The following is a 24,918-nucleotide window of genomic DNA, read 5'->3' on the forward strand; positions in this document are numbered from 1 at the left end:
TAATTGTGGGGGGAGATGGATAGTTTAAATTCAAGGTTTAAATTCAACCAAAAATACCGAAGTGGAACACATCCCTTTCTGTCAGATCCACAGCTTTCTGAAGATGTTGCAGTTGAGAGTCTTCTGTGCCCTGCTGTGCTTCAGCATCACTTGGGTATGAGTTCATTTTATCTGATTCTCCTGTTAGCTTACCAGCTATGTTGTTTTTTGTTCTATTGGTCACTTGCTTGCTTAGAAAGTAATATATTTCAGCCCAAATAAGCCTCTTACTACCAGATGAACAGTGAAATGGAAGTGAAATCTGGGGGTTTCTCCTTTCAAATGCTTGAATTCGGGAGAGGCAATTCTTGGGTGCATCATCTGGCTGCATCTCCATCTATACAATCTGTACTTGTTTCTATATACAAGAAAAAAAGTAACGTGTAACTGGTTGCATATAAAAGTGGCCCCAGATAAGGGAATATGCTTTCTTAACCAGCTCCAGAGATTGCATCTCAGTGGGACCCTGATGAGGGTTTTGATGTGGATGCACATCCAGCTAGGTCTCTGCATTGTCATCGGTATGTGTTAGCCTATCTCTGTGCATGCATCTTCCTTGCTGGACTGGGGCAAATGAGTGCTTTATAGGCATGTGTTCATAATAGGAGCCTTTTTAATATATATTATCTTTGAATTCTTCGTATGAAACCTAGTCAATGAAAGTTGTAATTGTATACAACAACAAAACTTAACTGAGCTCTCAGTTATATTACAAAAAAGACCCCAAAATTAATTAAATTATGATGTGATAACTCCCCAAACCAAAGCAAACCCAAGGATAAATGCATTACCTTCATATGAAATCTAGCAGCGTTTCAGCATTTCATGAAATTTGTAACTGTATAAAGCAGAAATCATTCTGACAATCTATACTGCTGAGTTGCTGTTTTTAAGATTGAGTCTACAATTAAGTCACAATAAAACTGAATGAATCACACGAGGGCATGGCAGCTCTCAAAACTGAAACAGAATGCTTCAAGCAAAGATTATTGTGATGTATGAGTCTAACAAAACCAAACGTTTCCTATGGAACAGATTCAGATAAGCCTCTCTCTAGCTTCTAAGCTAAGAAGCCAAGCCAACGGAACACCCATATATAGCCTATTAAATTATGATTGATCCAATCCATTTGCTATTTTAGCCAGCTGTATTGATGAAAGAGGCATACAAAACTTTGTGTCAAAACATACTGATTTTAACTGAGGAGGACTGCAGCCTACATGAGTGATAAATTCCTCTTTAGTTACTATACCTTTCATATACCTCAATTGTAACAGCAGTTACTTACTAATATTTGCTTGGTGATTTACTTGGCTTATTACTTTCCAGTTGCTTGGTACTTGACAGCATATCAATTGCATGAAGTTGTCCTTTGCGCCAGAAACATACTTCCAGCAAATTCACTCATGACTCACAGCAGTTTTGCTTGCCATTATATTCCACCTATATAGCAACATTTACTTTTAAAGACAGAGCTTGAAAATAAACAACATTGTTTCTCTTCTGTGATGCTAGTGAAACAAGTGCAAGAGTTTCTAGCTACTAGACTTCATTATTAGGGGCATCTGGGTATATTTTGGGTTGTTTTGGTAACTCAGTGAATTATTATTAAAGAGAGAGTGTGGTGTAGTGGTTAGAATGTCAGACTAGGACCTGAGAGACCAGGGTTCAAATTTCCATTCCGCCATGAAGGGTGACCTTGGGCCAGTTGCCAATTCTCAGCCTAACCTATCTCAGGGTTGTTGTGATGATAATATGGAGAGGGTGAGAACCATGCATGCCACTTTGGGAAGGAAACAGAAAGAGATACATAACAATAAATTAGATTAAATAAGTTATAATGTTGTTTTGATGTTTTTCCTCTCCTGTGACAGGCAGCAGAAGGTGATGCCTCCTTTACAGAGCTCGGAGGAGGAGTACGGGGCCCAAGAATAGTGGAGCATAAAGCCCAGGCTGACTGCAAATCTGAAAAGAATTGGCCAGTATGCTCTGATGACGAATGGGTAAGAGCGAACAAACCTGAAGCACATTCATCACACTTTTTGCTGTGTACAAAATCACGGTCATGGCACAATAGACCCTAATGACATAGATGTACAATGATACAACAGCATGCCTGCAATTCAGAAATTGCTACAAAGGGTTTCTTCAAATTTCTAGATTAACTGAAAATCAAGGATGAAAAACTATGTATTGTTTAGTAATTAAAAAGCTTTCATTGATTATTAATAAAGTCAATTCAGACTACACATATAACCCACTGAATTCAGTCAGACATCACAGCAGGAGCAAACATGTACAGAATCTAGCTGTTGAGCACCCTGTGTGCTAGATTTTAGGCACACAAATCTTAGAAAAAATACACAGCACTGGGTTTCCTAAAAATATATTCACATGTGACAAAGTTGCTATTAATACAGAACAATGTTATTATTGCTAGGAAGTCAAATTAAACCAGCCTCTCCATGTAGCATTTCTGCATAAACAATATGGCATGACAAGCAAACATGGTTGAAACTGGGCATGTGATTATAATTAAATCTCATGTGATAATTAAATTACATGTGATTATAATTAAATCTCTATTAGCAGTAATAATAAAATAATGAACCTTGAGGACCAAATAAGTGACATGGCAGATGTTTCATCTGTAATTTTATTTTATTTGCTATTTCCTCATTTCAGGGCACTAAATGTCCTTCAGGATGCCGGATGCAGGGACTGATAGACGAAACAGACCAGGATTTTGCTGACAGGATAAACAAAATTAAGAAACTGCTTGCGGATAATCAAAACAGCTACAAGACATCAAACATTATTAAACAGGAAATCAATGGCTATCTGGATAGAAATTTGGCCAGTGAGCAACGTGAGTATCATCCACACAAGTGTATGGTCATCTGACTTCTCTAACAATTGCCAAATACAAACAATTGCTTGTTGCATCCTTATTATATAAGACCAAGTGGACTCAAGTAACAGTCACAGAATCATAGAAGGGATCTCGAGGGTCATTTACTCCAGCCCCCTGCAGTGCAAGAATCTCAACTAGCTCATACATGACAGACTAGAATTGTAGGTGTTATAATTACCCATCAAGAGCAACAAAAACTTTCACAACACACTTGCTTTGTATGATTCCACTGTCAAAATAATCTCCTTTCACAAGCTACCTCCATGCATAATCATACAAAGAGGGGAGCAGGATCACACCAGCTGGCGGCACCCCTGGGCCCCTGCACTCAGAGCCAAAGCTCTGTAGAAGGGCACCCACTTCTAGGTGCATGTGCCTACTGGGTCTATATCATGAGAAAGGCTGTAGGCATAGGATTCTTGAACACACGGTGTCAACCTGCATACCCACTGTGACATCAGTTACAGCAGGCCTTTAACAACTGTCTGAGACAATTGGGAGAGAAGCACCCTTAGCCAAAGCCTAATCAGCAGCCTCCCAATTTACAATTATCACATCATCTTCATTAATTACTTTGCTTTTAACCAGGCATGGCTATCTGTTTTGGCGTCAAGAACCACATGGACCCATGGCCAATCCTCCAAGTTGAAACATTATGGCAAATGTGGGCTTGGTCCAGATCTCGCTTCTGAAAGCAGACCATGTGATATACTTTCAAATAATGTTCTAAAATAATTCTGAGGATTTATCAGAGACCCTGTTTCAACAGTGAAAGCTTCATTCTTCAAGGATGAATATTCACTTATTGTCTTAGTATCTACAGTGTAACGACAACAAAAAATGTTTTATTCCTAGATGTGTTGTTGAAGCTGAGCTTAACTAGAGATGTTATGGGTTGAACTGGGGCCTTTTGCATGTAAAGGATGTGCCCTCCCAGTAAGTTGGGCCCCCGATATTCTTCCTGAATATTTATGGCCTAGATATGAGCAGAATTCATGGCTCATTATTACTTTCTTCCAACATTTCTTTAACAAATTCAGATCTAACATGAATGGAATACACAGAAAGGGGGAAATAAAAAAAGCTAGGATTCAAATGGCTACAAAAGAGAGTGCCAGTTCATGCAGCGAGGTTTTTCAGCACCTCTCTCTAAGAGGTGAATTTTGTGGGTTCCAGTGCAGAACTGAAGGTTGGAAGATTAAGTAATAGGGATGCATAATTCAGGCATACATGGATGCATGCGTCCTTGAGCCTAGCAAAAGAGTTGACAGTACCCAAGTGCTTTTATCTATAAATGGCACCCACAGGGCACCTTGATCTATGCTGGGATCATGACAGGGGTGGGTGTGTCTTCAGGAGTGTTTTTCAATGGGAAAGCAGCATGAGGAGGAAAGGTAAACCCTCCCTCACAGATACTGCTGTCCCGATCTGGAGAAAAATACAGTATCATCAAGAGTCACTAAGGTTTGGCCCTACAAGAGCCATTTGCTAATTTCCTCCTACCTAGTGCCCTTATACAGTATAATGTGTTGTTATTATCATTGTAATTCAATTTGTACCTTGAAATAGCTATTGCGGGGAAAGACTAAGCTATTGCGGCTTCTTTTGCTTCAGAAATTGATGATAACTATGGTCAAATATCTGACGATCTGAGAAGGAGACTTGTGACGCTGAAGCAGAGAGTCGCTGACCAAGTTAGCCGGATTAAAGTGCTGCAGAACACCATCCGGAACCAAGTTGTAGAGATGAAGCGTTTAGAGGTAGGCTGCAACTATTTTTTTAAAAAAAATAAAAATAAATTCTTGTTCTGGGCTGAATTCCACCCACTCGCCCTTTCTCAAGGGCATCCATCTTCTGTGAAAGTACAGTACAAGAGGCATTCTTCTCAACTTCTGGTGGAATTGGACAAATTCTAATTCTTTTCTGTTGAGCAATGCCTTACTGGTATAGATGAGGATTTGGCTTCTTTATTTTACAACAAAACCTTTTGGGGTCACTTCAAGCAGTGATGAAACTGCCATCAGCAATAAATACTTAATAAATACTTAATAAATAACTAGCCCAATAAATACTTAAGGATACAACAGCTTCGGCAGACTTAGGAATCAAAGCATGCACATTTATACTGAGGTTGTGGTTTTGTATCTTATACATTGCATTTTGTCTTAATACTTAATACCATAATACTGTAAACATTTGCCAGACTGACACACTTCTCTTCTTCTCCCATTTGTATTTTCACCTTTCCATCTCTGCCTAGGTGGACATTGATATTAAGGTGCGTTCCTGCAAAGGGTCCTGCTCTCGAGCTGTCAGCTACAATGTGGACACCGATAGCTATGACAAGATACAGAAGCTGCTTTTACAGGCCAGTTCCATCAACTTGCAGCCGGCATATCAAGCTGCTCCCTTGAGGGTACTGAAAATGAGACCCCTGAAGGATTCCACTGTCCCTAGCCATTTTAAAACGGCTCCTCTGTCGGAACAAGAAGCAGGCATCATTAATCGTATCAAACTGGTTGAAGTCGTATTGGAAGATTCAGAGGCTGCTGGACAACCACATACTAGCAAGTTAGTCACTCCTGCTTTTGGAGGGGATATCTCTGGCAGAGGCGATACCTCTAGTAGTTTGAAAATAGTCGGGCCTTCTGAGTCTCGTCTCTCCCGTACATGCGTCAAAACCATCACTAGAAAAGTGACCAGAGGTCCTGAAGGTCCCAGAGAAGAGGTTGTTGAAGAGTATAAAACATCTGATGGTTTAGACTGTTTCCCTTCTAAAGATTTAGCCAGAGAAGCAGGAGGCACCACCCACACGAGAGTGACCATTGGGACTGGTGGAAGTGGCTCATCTGACTTTTCTACCCTGCCTCTGAATGCAAAAGAGTTTTTCACCTCAGGTTCTGGTGGCAGAATCCATAGCACAGGGACTGGCAGCCACACATCAACCTTTGAAGGACGCGACGTATTCTCTGACCTTGGCGAGGGAGAAACCGACGACTTCTCCATCTTTGACCAGCCCTCCCCCGACTTCCATTCTCATACAAGTGGCAGCACATCCCATTCCAGGACGGTTGTGTCCAGCAGCAGCAGCAGCAGCAGTTCTAGTGGCTTCAACAAAGGGGGCTCCACTTTCGAAACCAAGTCAATAAAAATCCCATCAGTTGAGCTGCAACATGACGAGAGTGGAGAAGACAGACCTGATTTTCATGCACGCAGCTTGAGTGCAGGAGGAGTGAAGCAGGGAGAAAGCTACACCGGGACAGGTACCCACCCACTGCATGGAAAATAATTATTGAGGGAGCAGCAGTGAAGTGTGCAACCAAACTGACACACAGGTTAAGCGAGTGCAATCCATGCCATTGTTTAAATAATAAGAGCAATGTGTCTGTTGGTTGCCATTTTGGAAAGGTGGGGGACATGGTTTCTCGCCATGAGTAATTGGAGAACAAGGCAGTTGTGTACCTAACGTCATGGGTAATGAAAATGTGCATGTAAGCAATCAGTTTGGGATGGGGGGAGAGTACAAGGATTCGTTCCACTGCAGCCCCAAATTAAGTGTAGCCAGTTGACTTGAGCATGATTACTGTTTGGATTCCTGTGACCTTGTAATAAAGCTTAACCGAAAACTTCTGTCAACCAGATCAACTTTGTTTTTTTAGACTGTGAGGATATCCACCAGAAACACACTTCTGGTGCCCAAAGTGGCATTTTCAGAATCAAGCCAGCAGGAACCACTAAGGTTTTTTCAGTTTATTGCGACCAAGAGACCACTTTGGGAGGATGGCTTCTGATCCAACAGAGATTGGATGGGGCGCTGAATTTTAACCGGACCTGGGAAGACTACAAGAATGGTTTTGGCAGCGTGGATGGGAAAGGAGAGTTCTGGTTGGGCAATGAAAATCTCCATCTCCTGACCCAGAGGGACACTGTCCTTCGAGTCGAAGTAGAGGACTGGGAGGGCAATAAAGGTTATGCAGAATATAACATACACATAAGCTCTGAAGAAGAAGGCTATAGGCTCAGTGTCTCTGATTATGAGGGGACAGCAGGCGATGCTCTTATCAGGGGTTCAGAGGAAGATGGGGTTGAATACACCACTCACAATAACATGAAATTTAGTACTTTTGATAGAGACAACGACCAATGGGAGGAGAACTGTGCTGAGATATATGGAGGTGGCTGGTGGTACAATAATTGCCAAGCTGCTAATCTCAATGGAATTTACTACTCAGGAGGTCAGTATGACCCAAGGAACAATGCTCCCTATGAGATTGAAAATGGGGTGGTCTGGGTGCCCTTCAAGCCCTCTGATTACTCTCTCAAAGTTGTTAGATTGAAAATTCGGCCTATAGAGACACTCTAGATATCAAAGCAGCAACAACAAGAACTTCCAAAATTATATATACCTCAACATTATGTAGTGTATGTCTGATTGTGTGTGCGTTTTTTTTTTTATTATCCAAAACAACTGAATGCAACTGCCTATAAAATAAATGGGTTCACTCAAAAATACATTTCTGGTGTGTTTAAGTTATTTACAAACAACAGCACAAATAAATATTATAAAATGTATGTTGGGGATGTCTTCCTCAGTTAAGCCATTTGTATCTTTAAAGTTCTATGACAAATGTAGTATTAAACAACGCACATTACACACTGAGATCAAATTCAGAACCATTCCTTTGAAAAACCAGTGCTGGCTGAGCAAAGAAAGATACTGTAATCTCCAGTATTTAAGTCAGAAATGGAGAACCCTTTTTCAGCCTGAGGATTTCATTCCCTCATCGCCAACTTTCCAAGGTCCTCGCATGCCAGTGGTGGGTGGGCCCAAAACAAAAGTGGGCATGGTCAAAGCAAGCAAGGACAAAGTAGGCACACATATTGGGGTGACCCTATTATTCAAGAGACTGAGGCAGCAGTCTCAGTCAGCAGATGCTCATGAGTGCACTCTGCACCCACTTAGCTAGCCTGCTTCCCTCAGGTGTTGTTGAAGATGCTGTCCCATCATCAGGATGCCAGTCTGGTTGGCTTTTGAAAATGGAATGGGGTGGAGGGGCACCATCTTGTCCTTTGCCTCAAGCAGCAAAGTGTCTTCATCAATACAACAATCAATAAAACCAGTGTGTGCACAGGCATATCTGTAAATTTCCCCTTTCTCACACAGCTTTTTTCAAGCTTAGTTGCTGGAGAGGTGGTGGTCTTAATGGAGATCACAGCTGAGGAGGGGAGGGTTAACCATCTCCATAAATATTGCCCCCCACTCCACTCTCCATGCAACAACAACAACAACAACAACAACAAATTTATTATTTATACCCCACCCATCTGGCTGAGTTTCCCCAACCACTCTGGGTGGCTCCCAATCAAGTGTTAAAAACAGTACAGCGTTAAATATTAAAAACTTCCCTGAACAGGGCTGCCTTAAGATGTCTTCTGAATGTCAGGTAGTTGTTTATCTCTTTGACATCTGATGGGAGGGTGTTCCACAGGGCGGGCGCCACTACTGAGAAGGCCCTCTGTCTGGTTCCCTGTAGCCTCAATTCTCACAATGAGGGAACCACCAGAAGGCCCTCGGCGCTGGATCTCAGTGTCCGGGCTGAACGATGGGGGTGGAGACGCTCCTTCAAGTATACAGGACCGAGGCCGTTTAGGGCTTTAAAGGTCAGCACCAACACTTTGAATCATGCTCAGAAACATATTGGGAGCCAATGCAGATCTCTCAGAACCGGTGTTATGTGGTCTCGGCAGCCACTCCCAGTCACCAGTCTAGCTGCCACATTCTGGATTAATTGCAGTTTCCGGGTCTCCTTCAAAGGTAGCCCCACATAGAGCGCGTTGCAGTAGTCCAAGCGGGAGATAACTAGAGCATGCACCACTCTGGCAAGACAGTCCGCGGGCAGGTAGGGTCTTAGCCTGCGTACCAGGTGGAGCTGGTAGACAGCTGCCCTGGATACAGAATTGACCTGCGCCTCCATGGATAGCTGTGAGTCCAAAATGACTCCCAGGCTGCGCACCTGGTCCTTCAGGGGCACAGTTACCCCATTCAGGACCAGGGAATCCCCCACACCCACCCGCTTCCTGTCCCCCCAAAACAGTACTTCTATCTTGTCAGGATTCAACCTCAATCTGTTAGCCGCCATCCATCCTCCAACCGCCTGAAAACAACAATTTGCCATTTGCCATGCATTGCCTAGTCAGTTATTTTACTAATAACAGAGTAACTTTCAAAGGTGGATTTGTTTTGGACTATATAAATTATAAATTAGTTCGGTGAAAGCAAGGCTGAGGCGATCAAAACAGAATTAAAAGCAGCTGTAGAACAAATGGGGTTGATCCCTCCTCTCTAAATGTTGGAAGAGAAGCCTTTTAAGGAACAAACTAGATGTTACTTTAATTGCCCCGTCACCAGCCATGTCTGGTTTTTATTATTTACCACCAGCCATGGAGGCCCCTGGTTTTTATTGGGACTGCAGCATGTGGGGATGAATAACCCTCCCCTGAAAAATTCACCCAATGCCCTGCAAATAGCATTAGTAAAAAGGCTCCCATTAGTGATATCCCATGCTTGCTAGCCAGACAATTATAGGAGCATCTATGTTGATCCACCAATACACTTAAATAGAAAAAAATTCTCCGGAATCTCTTATCAGTTAAAAATGAAGGTGGGAGAATCAAATAGCTCAATACTCCCCGACATCAGAAACTCTCTGTATTTAGAAAGTTAACATGTGAGGGGAGATATGCAGGGTGTGTGAGAGAGAGAATGGGGAGGTCTCTGCATGCGTATGATCTCTGTGAGAGAGGTGCACTTGAGCAGAGAGAGCGAGGAAAGATGCTTATGTGAAGTGGGTGTCTGGTCTGTGTGTGGCGAGTGCTTTTGCATACTGTGTGTGTAAGCGAGGAAGTGTGGCGTGGTCACCTTGCATATTTTTTCTGGTACTGGGGAATGATCCTTGATGTTGTTAAATGGCAACAGCATCTGGGTATATATGGATGTGAAATCAATATTGTGTGATCCCCCTGTTCACACAGGGCATCAGGAGGATGTGGCTGACTTCTCAAGATAAGCATGAGGTTTCCGGGATGGCATGGTGGGAACAACGATGACTGTCTCTCTCTAATTTTGTGTTATGCCATCCTCCGATGGCAGCCATTTTGTATTCTGCCATGCCTTCCATGGCAGCCATTTTGTGTTATGCCACACCCCATGGCAGTTATTTTGTGATTGACATCCATAGCACTTGCTCAATATTCAAAATGTGCCGCTGTACCAAAAAAGCTGGTGACCTCTCTTAGTACAACTACCGGTGACAAGGATAAACACGTCTGCAAGTTCTTAGCCTGGGGTAGCCAATGTGGCACCCTTCAGGTGTTGTTTGACTACAATTCCCAACATCCCTGACCATTGGCTATCTGGAGGGCCCCACATAGCTAGAGGGCAAGGACATACTGAACAGGGGGCTGTGAACTAAAGAGACTCTTGTTCTGTAGTCAACCAGAGAAAGCATTGATATCCCAGTATCAATTGTTTCTTGTTAGTTGCATTGCATAATTATAGCCACAGCCGTTTTGTCAGGAAAGGCAGACTTCTGCAGGGAAATGTATAACCGGACAAAGGTTAACTGTTTGGTGACAATACACTTCAGCGAGGTCACATTCAAAATGTCCTGGTGTGCATTAGACATTTTTAGTGCAAATTGTGCAAGAGTGGTTCTGGTCTCAGGTGATTGAAAGGAAGTTGGGTAAAAAGAAGCTTGAAGAAAAAAGAATAAAATTATAGAAAAGCCAATTATTGGAATAATTTTTGTTACTATCATTTATTAAATTTATATACTGCCCTTCGTCAAGAGACCACAGGGCAGTTTACACACCCGTGTTCAGAGACAGCATACCTCTGTCGCCAAACACAGAAACATAATAGGATCTCTGCTGGATCAGGTCAGTGGCCCATCTAGCCCCGTATGCTGTTATCAGAGTGGTCATCAGGTGCCTATGAGACGTCTGCAAGCAGGGAGACCCAACTGAAGAAGCATCAAGGTGAGTTCAGCACCCATTTATTTATTTATTTAATTAACACAGCAGCTCGGTTTGCTTCCCAGAAGCCTCTGGCTCGCCACTTCTGGGGAAAGAATGCTGGACTCAAGGGAACCCTGAACAAATCCAGAAGGACCTCTTACGTTCAGGGGCGCGGACTTATAAAAAATATTGGGGGGGCCCGGGAAAGCTCATGAATAATAAATAAGCTCATGAATATGCAGATAAAGTGGCGCCGCCTCCTTGTGAGCGAATAGGGGAGAGCGTGCTGGGCCTATTAATCAGCTCCGAAGGAAATTGGGTGGAGCTTTTGCTCGGGAGGGAGGGCAGGAGGCATGCAGCCCGACCCTGTGCATTTTGGGCTGGGGGAGGGGCGGCGGTGGCGCTCTGCTGGAGGGGCACCCGAGATTATTGGGGGGGCAGAGCCCCCCCAAGCGAATTTTTGAGGGGGCTCGGGCCCCCTCAGGCCCCATGGAGTCGGCGCCTATGCTTACATTGTGAAGCTTTTCCCACAGAATTTGAGACAAGAACTCATTTCCTCACTCTGAATCTACTTTTGAATGGGCAGGTTGTGGAATTCCCTCCACACAAAGATGCGGCTGGCTTCTTTACGGTACAGCTTTTGTCGCAGCTCATTACCCTGGCCTTTGACAGCTGTGAGGTGTGATTTAAATTGTATAATACTTAAAATTGTATTAGATTTTCATGTAAATTCTTTTATCTGATTTTAAACCGTGTGACGGTATTGCAACTTGCCCTGGGACCTTAAGGTCAAGGGTGTGTGTAAGAAATCCTGTATTAAAGAAATGAAGATAGTGGAGCAGAAAATGTCAATACCATAGAGGAAATATGAGGTATTCAAAAGGTTTTTGTGTTGCCTATCTGTCATAAATGTATCACATGATGTTTTCAAACTATTTCAATGAGGTTAATCCAAGCCAGAAGCTCCTGGAACTACCACCCCTGCAAGGTGGAGGGTTTCTTACTTGGCTTAGGGAAGCTTGTGCAAAGGTTCTGGCAGTGTCCCCAAGCTCTCCTGCAAATTCCCAAAGCTTGGCACCTTCGGGTAAGGGAAATAAATGGAGAGTGGGTTTTCTTCCCCTCTCCCTTTATTTATTTCCCTCCCATCCCCATCTGCACAAAGCTGTGATCACATAAGTAAAATAAGTGTAAGATGTGACTTGCCTGTATAACACTTCTGCTTTTATTCACAGTGCATTTAACCAACATAAACATGGCAGAGTGTGTGTGTTTGCCGGTTAATGTTTTAATGCAGTTAGGCTCAAATATATCATGAAACAGATATGAGCACAAAAAAATTGCCACTGTTTATTTAAATAACCATCACTATTCTTGGATGATTGGTCTAATCTTCATGCTGGCTTTCTTCAGTGAATGCCAGGACCCTTTCCAATTCATCCATACCATGCCATCATCTGTTCCGTGTTTTGCCATTTCTGAGGTATAATGCCCACCCCAGTAGTATCTGCCATTTGGATTGGCGGAATGGCAACGATTGTACCACCAACCACCACCGTCTTCTTTGGAACACTGTTTCTTTGGGTCTGGATTTGGCCTGCGGGGTGAAATATACAAAAGGTGTATTTTACATGCAGCAATAAAAAAGCAAATGCATAATCTTCAAAACCAACATATATTAATTTATGTTATTAACTGTTTTCAGTTCTGAATTTTAAAGTGCCCTGGTGAAGGGTGGGTAATACATTTAAATTAATAATAGTAATGATAATTACAACCATAATAAATGTACTTGTGCACCCAGTAATAGCTGTATTTTCCTTGGACAAAGTAATCTCTATTAATCAACCAGGAGATCATCCCATGGTTCTCCGAATGATGACTTATATAAATTACAGTGGTACCTTGGGTTAAGAACTTAATTCGTTCTGGAGGTCTGTTCTTAACCTGAAACTGTTCTTAACCTGAAGCACCACTTTAGCTAATGGGGCCTCCTGCTGCCGCTGTGCCGCCGGAGCATGATTTCTGTTCTCATCCTGAAGCAAAGTTCTTAACCCGAGGGACTATTTCTGGGTTAGCGGAGTCTGTAACCTGAAGCGTACGTAACCTGAAGCGTATGTAACCCAAGGTACCACTGTATATAGCTTATAACTCTTAACACTAGGGTATTTTTTATAATCTGTTCCAGCCTGACAGCATGATCCTATACATGTCTAATCAAAAGTAGCTCTCCCTGAATTAGAAACACCCCCCCAAAAGCCTGACAGGTGTATCTGTGTGCCCATCAGCCATCGGTGTTCATTTATTGCAATGGTAATAAACTATGCCAGCCTAACAGGTTGCAGCCGTGCAACATTAAGAGTTGCAAAGGAAGCAAGTCATCTCTGGTCATACCCAAATGTGTGTGCCCGAGTACAGTAGCAAACCAAGTGCAAATGCATACGCATACCAGCCATCATTGTCTCTGTCGAAAGTGCTGAAGAACATGCTATTGTGGATTGTCATTGTTCGGTTTTCGCCATACAGCTGCGACGCTCCTTCTAACAAGGCGTTTCCAGCTGTGCCCCTGTAGTTACTAACTGAGAGCTGATACTTGTTTGCTTCCCCCTGAATGCTGAATCCTCCATAGTGTGCTTTAACCTTATCACCATTCCAGTCTTCCAGTTCGATTAAAAGCTCAGTGGGTCCCGTTTTGGTAAGCTGGCTGATTTTGTCATTTCCGAGCCAATATTCACCTGTGGTATAATGAAAACACATTGGCTAAAGCAATCTTCAGAAGGGGTTTTAAGAAATTTATTCTTTGTCCTAAATCTGTAAAACCTGAACCAAACTAGGCAGTTCCAAGAATTATGAGAACACCTAGCTGGACAGTGAGTTAAAACCATATGTCATTTTTTTTTAACAACAGAAACAAAGAAATCTTGCTTGTCCCTGCTCTTCTAATCTCCCCAATGCAACCAACAGTCTTTTATTGATTTATGTAAAAGGAAAGTTCAGAGACTGTTAAGACAGCTACAGAAAACACTTCTTGACACTGTTTTGCTGTGCAAACTTTATGCATCGATACAAAAAGGAAGCAAAGGTAGTCAAAAGTGGCAGGCATTAAGGCGGCAGTGTTTATCAAACCTGGGTCTCCAGTTGTTGTTGGACTACAACTCCCATCATCCCTGACCACTGGTCCTGCTAGCTAGGGATGATGGGAGTTGTAGTCCAATAACAGCTGGAGACTCAACTTTGAGAAATGTTGTAATGATGAAGGCATTCATTAACACAGCCACTTGATCCATGTGGCTGCAAGTACAGAGGAAGATACATTATATCGAGTGGAACTATTGACCCACTTTGCTCAGTGCTGTCTACACTGACTGGCAGCATCTGTCCAGGGTTTTTGGCAGGGGACTCCCCCAACCCTACCCAGAGAAGCTGGAGAATGAACTTGAAACCTTTCACATACAAAGCAGATGGTCTACCACTAAGAAATGATGCAACTCCCAAGTTGCAGTATGTCTTCTCACATTCTTCACCAGCCAAAGCAGCTGATAATAGTTCATTAATAAGAGGCTGCTCAGAGTCAAGATTCTTACCAGGGGTGTCACAATAGTTCTTTCCACCACTGGATGCAACATTTCCAAACCCTTTTTTATAGGAATCCCATGTTCTTCCAAAGTTAACACTGCCATCTTGGCGGTTTTGAATAAGAAGCCAGCCTGGAAAATGTAAAAGGATGCAAAAATCACCAGTCATTAACCAAAACGAAGGAAATAATAAGAAGAAATATGCTGGCACAGGTCATTTTTGTGTATCATCAATATGGCCTCAGTAATTTCTGTCTCAGTGTGTCTGAATGTACTCATATATAGAGGACTTCAGTAAAATAAATAGCTGCACATTTGTCTAAAGAACATGCACAGTCTATTTGGACATTCTCATATCATTTCAATAGCAGAACTTGTCAGTGGATCATTGCTTGTGTAACAGAATGATATCTGCTAGAAATAATGAGATTTTAGCAACTGATTTCTCATGGGGTCAGATGCCCACTCTCTGGATTATAACCTGAGATTTTTACCTTGCCCATCTCGAGATGGGCAGGATATTTAATACCAAAATATGCAACTATGCTCTAAAAATATATCATCACATCAAGGGTGGCACATGAGATTTCAAAGTGCTAAACTTTGATGTGATAGTATCCATAACACATAAGCTACTGGGGGTGAGGTAGGGAATCTTCTCAGAATTGAATTCCGGCCGTCGTTTGAGAGAATGTGCATCATGCTTAACTACCAAATACTTTATTTCAAAGTTAAGTTGACAGGCTGCAACTGTTTTCTTGTTAACGCAAAAGCTGCAGGTGCAATACAGTTGGTGCAAATTTCTTTGCCACTCTTTCGGTTCTCTTTGCTCAACACAGTAGCAGCTTCAAATGGGCAGCTTCAGTGAGTCTTCTCCCTGAATAGCCTCCCCTCTCTCCTTGCCACTGTCACTTGGATTTGTTCTCTCCCTCTGGGACCAATCCACACCACTGCCTCCTTCACCTTGCTCTTATCTCTGTTTGCATCCTGGAAGGGGCAGATGATCAGGCAGGAACAGCACAGGTGGGGAGGGGCAAGGGGTCCTGGAAATCAGCAAGGAACTCCTGTGAGGCACTGGCCCAACTCACCTCCATTGTCTGTTTTCATGTCGCAATAAACTCTGTATGGTTTGAAAAAAGGATCCGGTTGGACGAGATACATCTCAGATGTTTCACCTCCTTTTCGAATTATGTCTTCGCACTCTGCAATCAGAAAGCCATGATATATATTGCTGAGCAAGCTACAAAAATCTTTCCCTCCCCCAATAGCTTGGTATTAGTAGAACCAATTACATACAAGCATAAAATTGTTTACTGCCTCCCACTTACTTTCTAAAGGATGAATTAAATCGAGAGGATGAAAGGAAGGAAATAATACTGTACCTGTACTGTCCCACTCACATCCCTTTGTGTTTAGGGTCCACACCCAATACTTTTGGGGATCCTACTGATGTGAAAAGTCTTTCCTCCACCCGTTTTGTTAAAATACAAGGTTCCCTCAGTAGAATGAGGTAATAAGAGATTTTCATTAGCTTAAGCCAGCATGTCAGTGAACCAATTACCATGAGGGCCATCAACCATTTGGGAAGAAAGGAGAGGAGAACAGCAGGCAAGTTGGCCTTAGGCCAAGAATGTGGAACCTGATGCTCTCCAGACATTGCTGGACTACAACTTCCATCATCCCTGACCATGCTGGTCAGGGATGGTGGGAACTGAGAATCCAACAACAACTGTAGGACCACACATTCCCTGTCACTGTCATAGATCTTGGGATGAAGTTACAGGGCTGCTGTAGCCAGACCATCACCAGCCACAATGGACACAGAACCTGTAGCTGGGGGTCAGATTGCCCTGCTCTTTATTTGGTGGTCACAAGAGATGCCTCATTGGAGATGACAGCGCGGTGTAAGGGTCTCTGTGAATGTGCCGGTGGCACGCTCAAGGCTGCCTGTGCATCTGTCAAACTGCGGAGCAAGACAAGTCAGGGAAGAGAGAGATTACCTTTGCCCGACACCACAGGTATATTGCATGAAACTGTACAGGGAGTGCGACAGTCTTGCAACTGAGAAGTGACAGTTTTTTGCAGCTCTTGTATTTTCTTTTGCAAACTATCCACAACTGAACGAAGAAGTCGCAGGTTAGTTGGGATGTTGCTGTCTAGGTTATCTTTGATGAAAGTGTAGTGCTCCTCAACCTCCTTGTTGTATTGAGAAATTACATTCTGGTTATCTGAAAAAAAACCAAATTCATGTATACGTTTTTTAAAAAAAACTGCTAACAGAATAAAAGAGCATTTATTGTGTCAGTACATAGACCATAGTAGACTTTTTTCACCCAATAGGCTAGTAATCCGACACTGACTCCCACTGCCCTCGCATTCCTCTGCTGCATCCTTTGTGTATTTCTTTAGATTGGAAGCACCTTGAGGCAGAGAACTGACCTCTCATTCTTTGTAAAACAGCATCAGTGTTAATAACACATCCTACTCAGAGTAGACCCACTGAAGTTAATGGACATGACTAATTTAGGTTCATTAATTTCAATGGATCTACTCTGAGTGGGACTTAAAGGTAAAAGGACCCTTGACAGTTAAGTCCAGTCACAGACGACTCTGGGGTTGCGGCGCTCATCTTGCTTTATTGGCCAAGGGAGCCGGCGGACAGCTTCCGGGTCATGTAGCCAGCATGACTAAACCGCTTCTGGTGAACCAGAGCAGTACATGGAAACGTCGTTTACCTTCCCGACGGAGCGGTACCTATTTATCTGCTTGCACTTTGACGTGCTTTCGAACTGCTAGGTAGGCAGGAGGAGTAGGACTTAGCCGCATATATATGGAGGGTACAATAGAAATAATAAATACTAATATGTTATAAGCCATGATCAAGATTTGACTTCTGCTTTATCTCCTGGACAAGCACTTCAGATGTTTGTAGATGACATCTGCCTATCTGGTCCAGCATGCAAGTCAGGAATTATTACCCTGATTGGAGATTAATGGCTGGCTGATATGATCAAACTGCCATACTGCTAAATGTGTCATTTTCACACATGGTTCGTACATTCCAATCCCAAAATAAGTCTATTCAAAATAGACAGCAGTGTTTACGTTTAAGAGGGAAGCTTTTAATGTTTAATAAGTTATTGTATTTTAGTGTTCTGTTGGAAGCTGCCCAGAGTGGCATCATCATCATCATCATCATCATCATCATCATTATTATTATTATTAGCTATTTTTATGTCTGATTTTAATGTCTCTGCTTTTTTCTATTTTTGTTGTGTAAGTCACCTTGAGACACCCAATTACAAAAATACAACTAATACATAAAGGTAGGAACTAAAACATTTTTAAGTGTGGTCATGAATGTGCCCTCTGGTGGTCTTTATTATCATTCATCCTTCTCAAGAAGCCTTTCAGGATACCCAGAGCGAGGCAGTTTTGCCTATGTATTGATTTGCAGCACGTGATAAATGACAATAGCAGGGTTTACCTAGTACTTGTTTCTGTTTCTTTGCTAGCCTCTCATCCAGCAGATGGGTATAAGAATATATAGTTGAAGTGGACTGCTCTAGCTTCTGCACTTTGTCTGTTAGATCCTGCACAGTTGGCTTCACCGTCCTTTCCTGTTTCAGCAGCGCAGTCCGCAGCTCACATCCAGTTGGGCATAAGACTCCCTTTAAAAAGTGCGCGCACACAAACACAATGCAGCTGAAGGCAGTAGGTTAGAGTTAACAGGACATTAAGTACATTTTTTTAAATTCAATGTGCATGCTTTTTAAAAAAATTATGCAAGTAACGATGCCATCCCATAGTGCTTGGGTGTGCATGGAGTTCTGAATGGGTAAAAAAGAGAGAGACACATAATTGGCCCTGTCTATCTGATTGCTTAATTCATACATGACCATGAGTGATATGGAATTGAATCACAAGAAGGGTAAAGGTAAAGTTAAAGGTAAAGGGACCCCTGACCATTAGGTCCAGTCGTGGCCGATTCTGGGGTTGCAGCACTCATCTCGCTTTATTGGCTGAGGGAGCCGACGTACAGCTTCTAGGTCATGTGGCCAGCATAACTAAGCCGCTTCTGGCGAACCAGAGCAGCGCACAGAAACACCATTTACCTTCCCACCGGAGTGGTACCTATTTATCTACTTGCACTTTGACATGCTTTTGAACTGCTAGGTTGGCAGGAGCAGGGACTGAGCAACGGGAGCTCACCCTGTTGCGGGGATTCGAACCGCCGACCTACTGATCAGCTAGTCCTAGGCTCTGTGGTTTAACCCACAGCACCACCCGCGTCCCTTCAAGAAGGTTACCTCCACAGAATTTAAAGCATATACAGATCGTGCATACAAAGTAGGTGCTAACAAATCAATTAATTGGCTAGCCACACATTTGTAGCTGGTTTTGTCATAACAGATGGCTAGTAATTGGGAGAGATAAAGAATAGTATGTCTGTGTTATGATGTGTAAACAAGATGAGTTCTTAAGCCATTAAAATAGCTATTGTTTAAAAGCAGCTGCCATATAAATACCTGATGGCCACACAGATGTTTCACTACAGACCCGGCAAAGTAGCTCTGATGCAAGCTCCCCAGCAGTGCATGTTTGTAATTTTTGAAATATCAGGATTACAGCCCAAAGCAAACCAACAAGAAATGGACTGATAAGCACATATACTTTCCCACCAAAGTGCTTCCAAGAGGTAGCCTTATCAAACAGGATGAAACCTACTACTTGCTCTTAATCATTATTGTCCCACCACAGTAGTAATGCACATAAACCTACCAGCTCTTCCGACATATGTTTGCAGCCTCCATGGTCAGGGAATGCAACCTGCTGTCTTTTTCGGCCAGCCGCAGGTGGTTTGGTTGGACGAGCCCGATATCTAAAGCCACTACTGGGAGGAAGAGGAGCTGGACGGAGAGTTGGATATGGCTCCCGTTTTTTGTTCAGTGGCCTGTGACCTCGTGCATCTACTCCATCACCGTCAACCTGTTCACCGACGGCAGTGGGAGGATAAATAATCCTGTTACTGTTATAATCTGCAAACAATTTACATTATAAAAAGAATACATCATGCATCTAACAAAGTATTTATTCCTCCACAGTTTTGTTCATTTTCCAGCTGCTCTCTCCTGTATAGTTTGGGGTGGGGCCGGGGCTGCGTATTTTTAAGGTTTTTACAGATGTTCTTAATGGTTTAAAATGTTTTCATCTATTTTACTTATTTTTCTTTAACCTGTACTGTTATGCTGCTTTGTCGTGTTCCATCTGGGCTCCTTTGGCAGGAATGGCAGGATGGAAATTGAATAAATAAAGCTGGTAGGTTCACATGTAACGCTAAGTCATAGTTAAAACAAACTAAGGTTTGTAAGCCAACAACAAGCCATGGTTTTAGATTGTGGTTTGTTGGCAGCGAATAAAGCACAGTTAAGCACTGGGCAGGGTTTATGTGTAATACTAAGTCCTGGTTTAATAAACCATGGGTTGGTATTATGAACAAACCAGGCCTACTTTAGTATTTTGGACTGGAGCAGGGGGCACAGGGGTCATCAAGGAAGCTCAGAATAAAACTGTATGCAGAAATCTGTGGTTGGAGGCAAGTAAATTCTTCAATATATTTGACATTCTTTTGAAACCCATTAGGGGATGGGGAAATCACTTAGCATGTGATCTGGAGAATAACAGCAGATAGAGAAATGCCTGCCTATTTATTATTTGCTTGCAAATGCATCCTTCCCAGCATATTTTTAAACTAAAAAAAATTGCATTGAAATGTGCAGTTTGGTCCTAACAATTATGAGTTTTTGTGCTTAAAAATACATAAAGATGCATAAGGAATAGGGCTAATGTTCCTTAGATATTCCTAACCTAACATCCCAATGAAATGAACAAAACCTGAGAAAAAATAAATCCAAAAGCAATGGAAGGCAAAAATCAATTTTAAGATAAAATGAGATAATATATTACAATACAAATAATTACCCATTGAACTTCATTCAAAAGATTAACTGAATTCACAAAAGGTGACAGTGTTCCCATAGACAAAGTTCATATGCTATTGAATTGTCATGTTAGAGAAATTTTCTTCCCCCTGATGGTATCATGTCCTTTTCAGTATCTTACGTGGAAACAGTCAAACTATACCTGAATAATCCCATGAGGACCAGCAGGCTTTCCTCACCCCACCCGCCAGCTTTATTTCAAGAAATGAATGATAAATGTCTCTGGAATGGCAATATTAAATAAATTCTTAAATTGGAGGTAAGTGCATTTTTTTCACACACACAATTATTTGACAGCAAATTATAAGCAAATATATAAGTTTCTGGAACGGAATCCATAATTGTAACCATTATGTGGTTTGTTTTTCTTTAATTAAGAAGAAAACTCGGTCTTACCGGAGCTGCGGTTGTGGTTACCTATATAAAGGAAAAGGGAAGAAAGAAGGGAAAAGGATCAGCATTAATTACACATAACTCAAGAATTCAACCCTTCTTTCTTACATGTTTAATTTGCAAATTATTATTTCCTTAATGCAAATAAAATGGTATTCGGTTTTGCCTCTATTTTCTGAAATCTAAACCAAAAATGCGAACACATTATTATTATTATTTTTTAAAAAAACCTTTATATTCTAACCTCCTCTTCATCATCATAGTCAACAGCAGCCTGGGATTTAACGACGACGACAACAGAAAGGAGAAACAGCAACAGTAGTTTCATGATTTTGGATTGCGTGAGCATCTTAGCAGCTTTCCTCCCCTCTGTAAAATCAGAGAAAGCAAGTCAGTGATCATATATAAATGAATCAACCTGAAGTATCTTAGCCGGTTAACGATAGGTCTGCCGTCCCACACACTGTTAATATTTAACCTAAATGTTCAGTTTGTGCCTGGACAAAGTCTCCAGTTGAGCAACATCTTCTGCTATGTACCGTCTTCAATGGAGGACAAATAGGTGTCATTTAAATATAGCCCTGTTCATTTGCGGAAATTAAAAATGTTGTAGTCGTAAGAAATTGGGTAAAGAAAACAGACTAGCAGTGTTTGCAACTGTAATCAGGGTCTTGATAGTCTTGTTCCTTCGTCTCCTTTTCGCTCTTCAGGTCTCAGCAACCCTGACCCAAAGCTATGTATAACTACATTGTCTCAGATCTAAAGAAAGTTAAATGTCATCCTTTAAGTCCCGTTGAAATCAATAGGGAGAGTTATTTGTTGTGACTATGCCCCATTAATTCCTATGTAGTTGGTCTTTCCTTTACTCGCGTGTAGTTTCAAGTCTGTTACTGTAATTTTACATACCCTTACTGTGGTTTTTCATACTTTGAAATGCTAACCTGGTCTTCAAATGGCATTGCATGCTGCCCATCCTAAGCCACATCATCTCCATTTTAAAAAGTGCAATTTATCCTTCAACCTTAAGTCTCACTGTGCAACAGATCAGCAGCTTTGAATGCTTACACAATGAGAAGAGCTTGTGCAAATCTTTAAGCCAACACAAATCTTTAATCTCCAGCCAACACAGGAGATACGTGTGTGACTTATTTCCTTTTTTCCTGACATGGCTCTACTTGGAGAATGGCCATAGCTCAATGGTATAGCATCGGCCTTGCATGGTGAAGATCCTAGTATCTCCAGGAAAGGGTGGGAAATACTCCTGCCTTAAACCTTGGAGAGCCATTGCCAGGCAGTGCAGATGAGCCAGATGTACTGATGGTCTGACTCTGCATGTGGTAGCTTCTATGTAAGTTATGCCAGCTTCAGGAAGTCTGATCCTGGGGTCCAACAAACATACAGAGATGGTCTCTGTCCTACCAGTGGACATACTTTGGGGCCTAATATTGACTACTATTAGTGAAAGAACTGCCAGCGGTAACTCTAAGCCCACAGAAATATCCATGAGCATAGTCGTACCTTGGAAGTTGAACGGAATCCGTTCCGAAGTCCGTTCAATTTCCAAAGCATTCGGAAACCAAGGCGCGGCTTCTGATTGGCTGCAGAAAGCCCCTGCAGCCAACCAGAAGCTGTGTCGGACATTCGGGTTCCAAAGAACAAACCGGAATACTCACTTCCTGGTTTGTGGCGTTCTGGAGCCAAAACGTTTGACTCACAAGGCGTTCAGGATCCAAGGTACAACTGTAGTTGCTAGAATACCAGTTGATAGAATAACAGCTGTGGGGAACTTCAGAAGAGTGCTCTTGAGCTCAAATCCTGTTTGCAAGCTTCCCAAAGGCATCTAGTTGGCCTGTGTGAGAACAGAATGCTGGACTAGATGGGTCATTGGTCTGCTCCAGCAGGCTCTTCTTATGTCATAATGTCATGTAAATACCGCTTCCCAGAACAGCAGTTGGAGCACACAGGATAAAAACAGAAGTGTGTATATAGCCGAAAACTTGACTATCTGGAGATATTTAACACTATTTAGCAAATGTATAGACATACAAAATTGTGCTATTCTTGGAACTCTCACTGAGAGTTCAGTGGGACTTACTCCCAGGACCAGAGTTGTTGAAGCTCAGACTTTGGGACACCCATTCCTGAACATATTTATCTATTATTTATTGGCTTGTCTCAGCCTAGGAGTATGTGGAAATGGAGCAGTGAATACAAATGTCCCACAAATCCACCTAACCCCGCTCCCACTAAGGCAAATAAAAACCACCACCATTAACTCTGGCTATAGCCATTAAAAGCCAGAACAAATAAAAATGTCTCCCAGCACTTCTTGAAAATGATTATGTTCAAGCCTTGAATATCCATGGGATGGAAATTACACAATTTTAGGGCAACACCAAGAACCTCTCTTTGCATGTCCTTGTTGTTCAAATATGGCAAATAGGTGACACAGTATGTTCATTTCCTTGAATTGTTATGAAGTACGTTGCTTTTTCTTTTTTTGATGAGGCAGGAAAACCATCTTAGCAATTATTGGAAGGTACAGTAATTCATTCTACTGAGAGAGAATGTGTAGCAGATTCTTCTAGCTCAAGAGGTGGAGGTAAAGAGTTTTTTTAAAAACAAGAAAATGTTGGCTGACATTTTCCTTTTCCTAGGCTTTCCTCTTGTTTACCTATATATTTGGACAGTGGAGAACAGAGACCCTAAACTGCATCGTCTGCCTTGTTGGTTTGTTCAGTCATGGTGCAATGCCCTGCTTTGACTGATAAGCCAAGGCCACTAGTTAGTGACTCTCAGATCAAATGATATGTCTGTGTGCAGCTCTGCAGAATTCTATGAGTAGGCCACAGATAAGCCACTGTGTTTGTGCAAGAGGGGGCTCTTTACTGGTTGTTAACTTATTTAGAAATGTCCTTTCCCCCCAAGCAGGGTTGCAAACCTACTCTGTCTTTTAAAACAGCAGTGCAAACATGAAATCTCTCTCTGACCCACTCAAAGTGTAGTCTGAAGGCAACAAATATTTGTAGTAGTTTCTCGTAAGTGAGAATACATCATGACAATATGCTGGAAGCAAGCAAGCACCCACACACCCACTTTTAAAGATTAATGTGTGGGATGCTTCCTGTTTATTTTCATCAGCTGAGTTAACCCGGTTGTGAAATTTAGCATGGAACTTGAACGAAACAATTAAAAAAAGCTCTGAAAGCTCTCCAGAAAAGTGGGACTCATCAAACAAATAAACAAACAATTTAAAAGACTTCTGTCCATATCCAAAATAGTTAGCTTTAAAAATATTTGGAAGAAACTATAATCTGATACGATCTGGGATTTGTTTGTTTTTTGAAACTTCTTGGAAGGAATTTGAATCTTGGCTATCTCTAGCTCTAAGGGCAAGCAAGGATCTTTTTTAGAAACAGTGCAGCTGCATTTCTACACATACCGGTACATGCCTGGCAGCATGCATATTTGCTCAGAAGTAAACCACATTGAGCTCATTGGGGCTTACTCACAGATAAGAATGTATAATATCAGAGCCAAGCAAATCTTGCCAGATTTCTAATGTTAAGAAAACAGAATCTTTTTCTTGAGGTCAATGAAAAGCTAACTCATGCACTCTTCTGTTCAGAATCTGTAACTACACTTAGTGCCCTCTGAGGTACAAAACATAACTGAAGCCATCCGATTAAACTTGTCCACAGATGTAGTGGAACTCAGTTTTACAATAATTATTACACAATGCTGTACACACGCACGCACAAACATTCCAAAGCCACTTTTGAAATTCATTATATTCAGTGTATCTTGGCGGTATGGGTGCTGCCTTGAGCACAATATTCACATTTTTATTTTCACAAATTTGCTTTAAGCATTATTCAGTAGCAGCGTCAGAAAAAACTTGGTGGGCAAGAATAGAGTTGCCACCATTTCTGCAGAGCAAGCAGCAATGCTAACAAGGTATGACCTCTCAGAACTTAATTTA

At 42.0% G+C, this 24,918-nt stretch overlaps 2 protein-coding genes and 1 long non-coding RNA gene across 3 annotated transcripts; 2 read left to right on the forward strand and 1 right to left on the reverse strand.

The window, feature by feature from the left end:
* On the forward strand, nucleotides 1-7,465 carry FGA (fibrinogen alpha chain). Its single transcript, XM_081208382.1, has 6 exons — nucleotides 1-154; nucleotides 1,914-2,042; nucleotides 2,725-2,908; nucleotides 4,568-4,713; nucleotides 5,214-6,216; nucleotides 6,613-7,465. The coding sequence occupies exons 1-6, from the start codon at nucleotides 104-106 to the stop codon at nucleotides 7,314-7,316; spliced, it is 2,217 nt and encodes a 738-aa protein (XP_081064508.1). The 5' UTR covers nucleotides 1-103; the 3' UTR covers nucleotides 7,317-7,465.
* A 4,703-nt stretch (nucleotides 7,466-12,168) lies between these two features.
* Nucleotides 12,169-21,335, reverse strand: FGB (fibrinogen beta chain). The gene is made up of 9 exons (XM_081209266.1): nucleotides 21,181-21,335; nucleotides 20,940-20,960; nucleotides 19,324-19,530; nucleotides 18,029-18,212; nucleotides 16,542-16,769; nucleotides 15,630-15,743; nucleotides 14,551-14,673; nucleotides 13,416-13,701; nucleotides 12,169-12,563 (listed from the first exon to the last, which is right to left on the reverse strand). The coding sequence occupies exons 1-9, from the start codon at nucleotides 21,283-21,285 to the stop codon at nucleotides 12,335-12,337; spliced, it is 1,497 nt and encodes a 498-aa protein (XP_081065392.1). The 5' UTR covers nucleotides 21,286-21,335; the 3' UTR covers nucleotides 12,169-12,334.
* LOC308595284 lies at nucleotides 19,537-20,802 on the forward strand. The gene is made up of 2 exons (XR_014011972.1): nucleotides 19,537-19,860; nucleotides 20,657-20,802. It is a non-coding gene; the product is annotated as an uncharacterized lncRNA (long non-coding RNA).
* Nucleotides 21,336-24,918: the final 3,583 nt, after the last annotated feature.

The sequence above is a fragment of the Podarcis bocagei genome (genome assembly GCF_964188305.1).
Source record: "Podarcis bocagei genome assembly, chromosome: 9".
Lineage (NCBI taxonomy): Eukaryota > Metazoa > Chordata > Lepidosauria > Squamata > Lacertidae > Podarcis > Podarcis bocagei.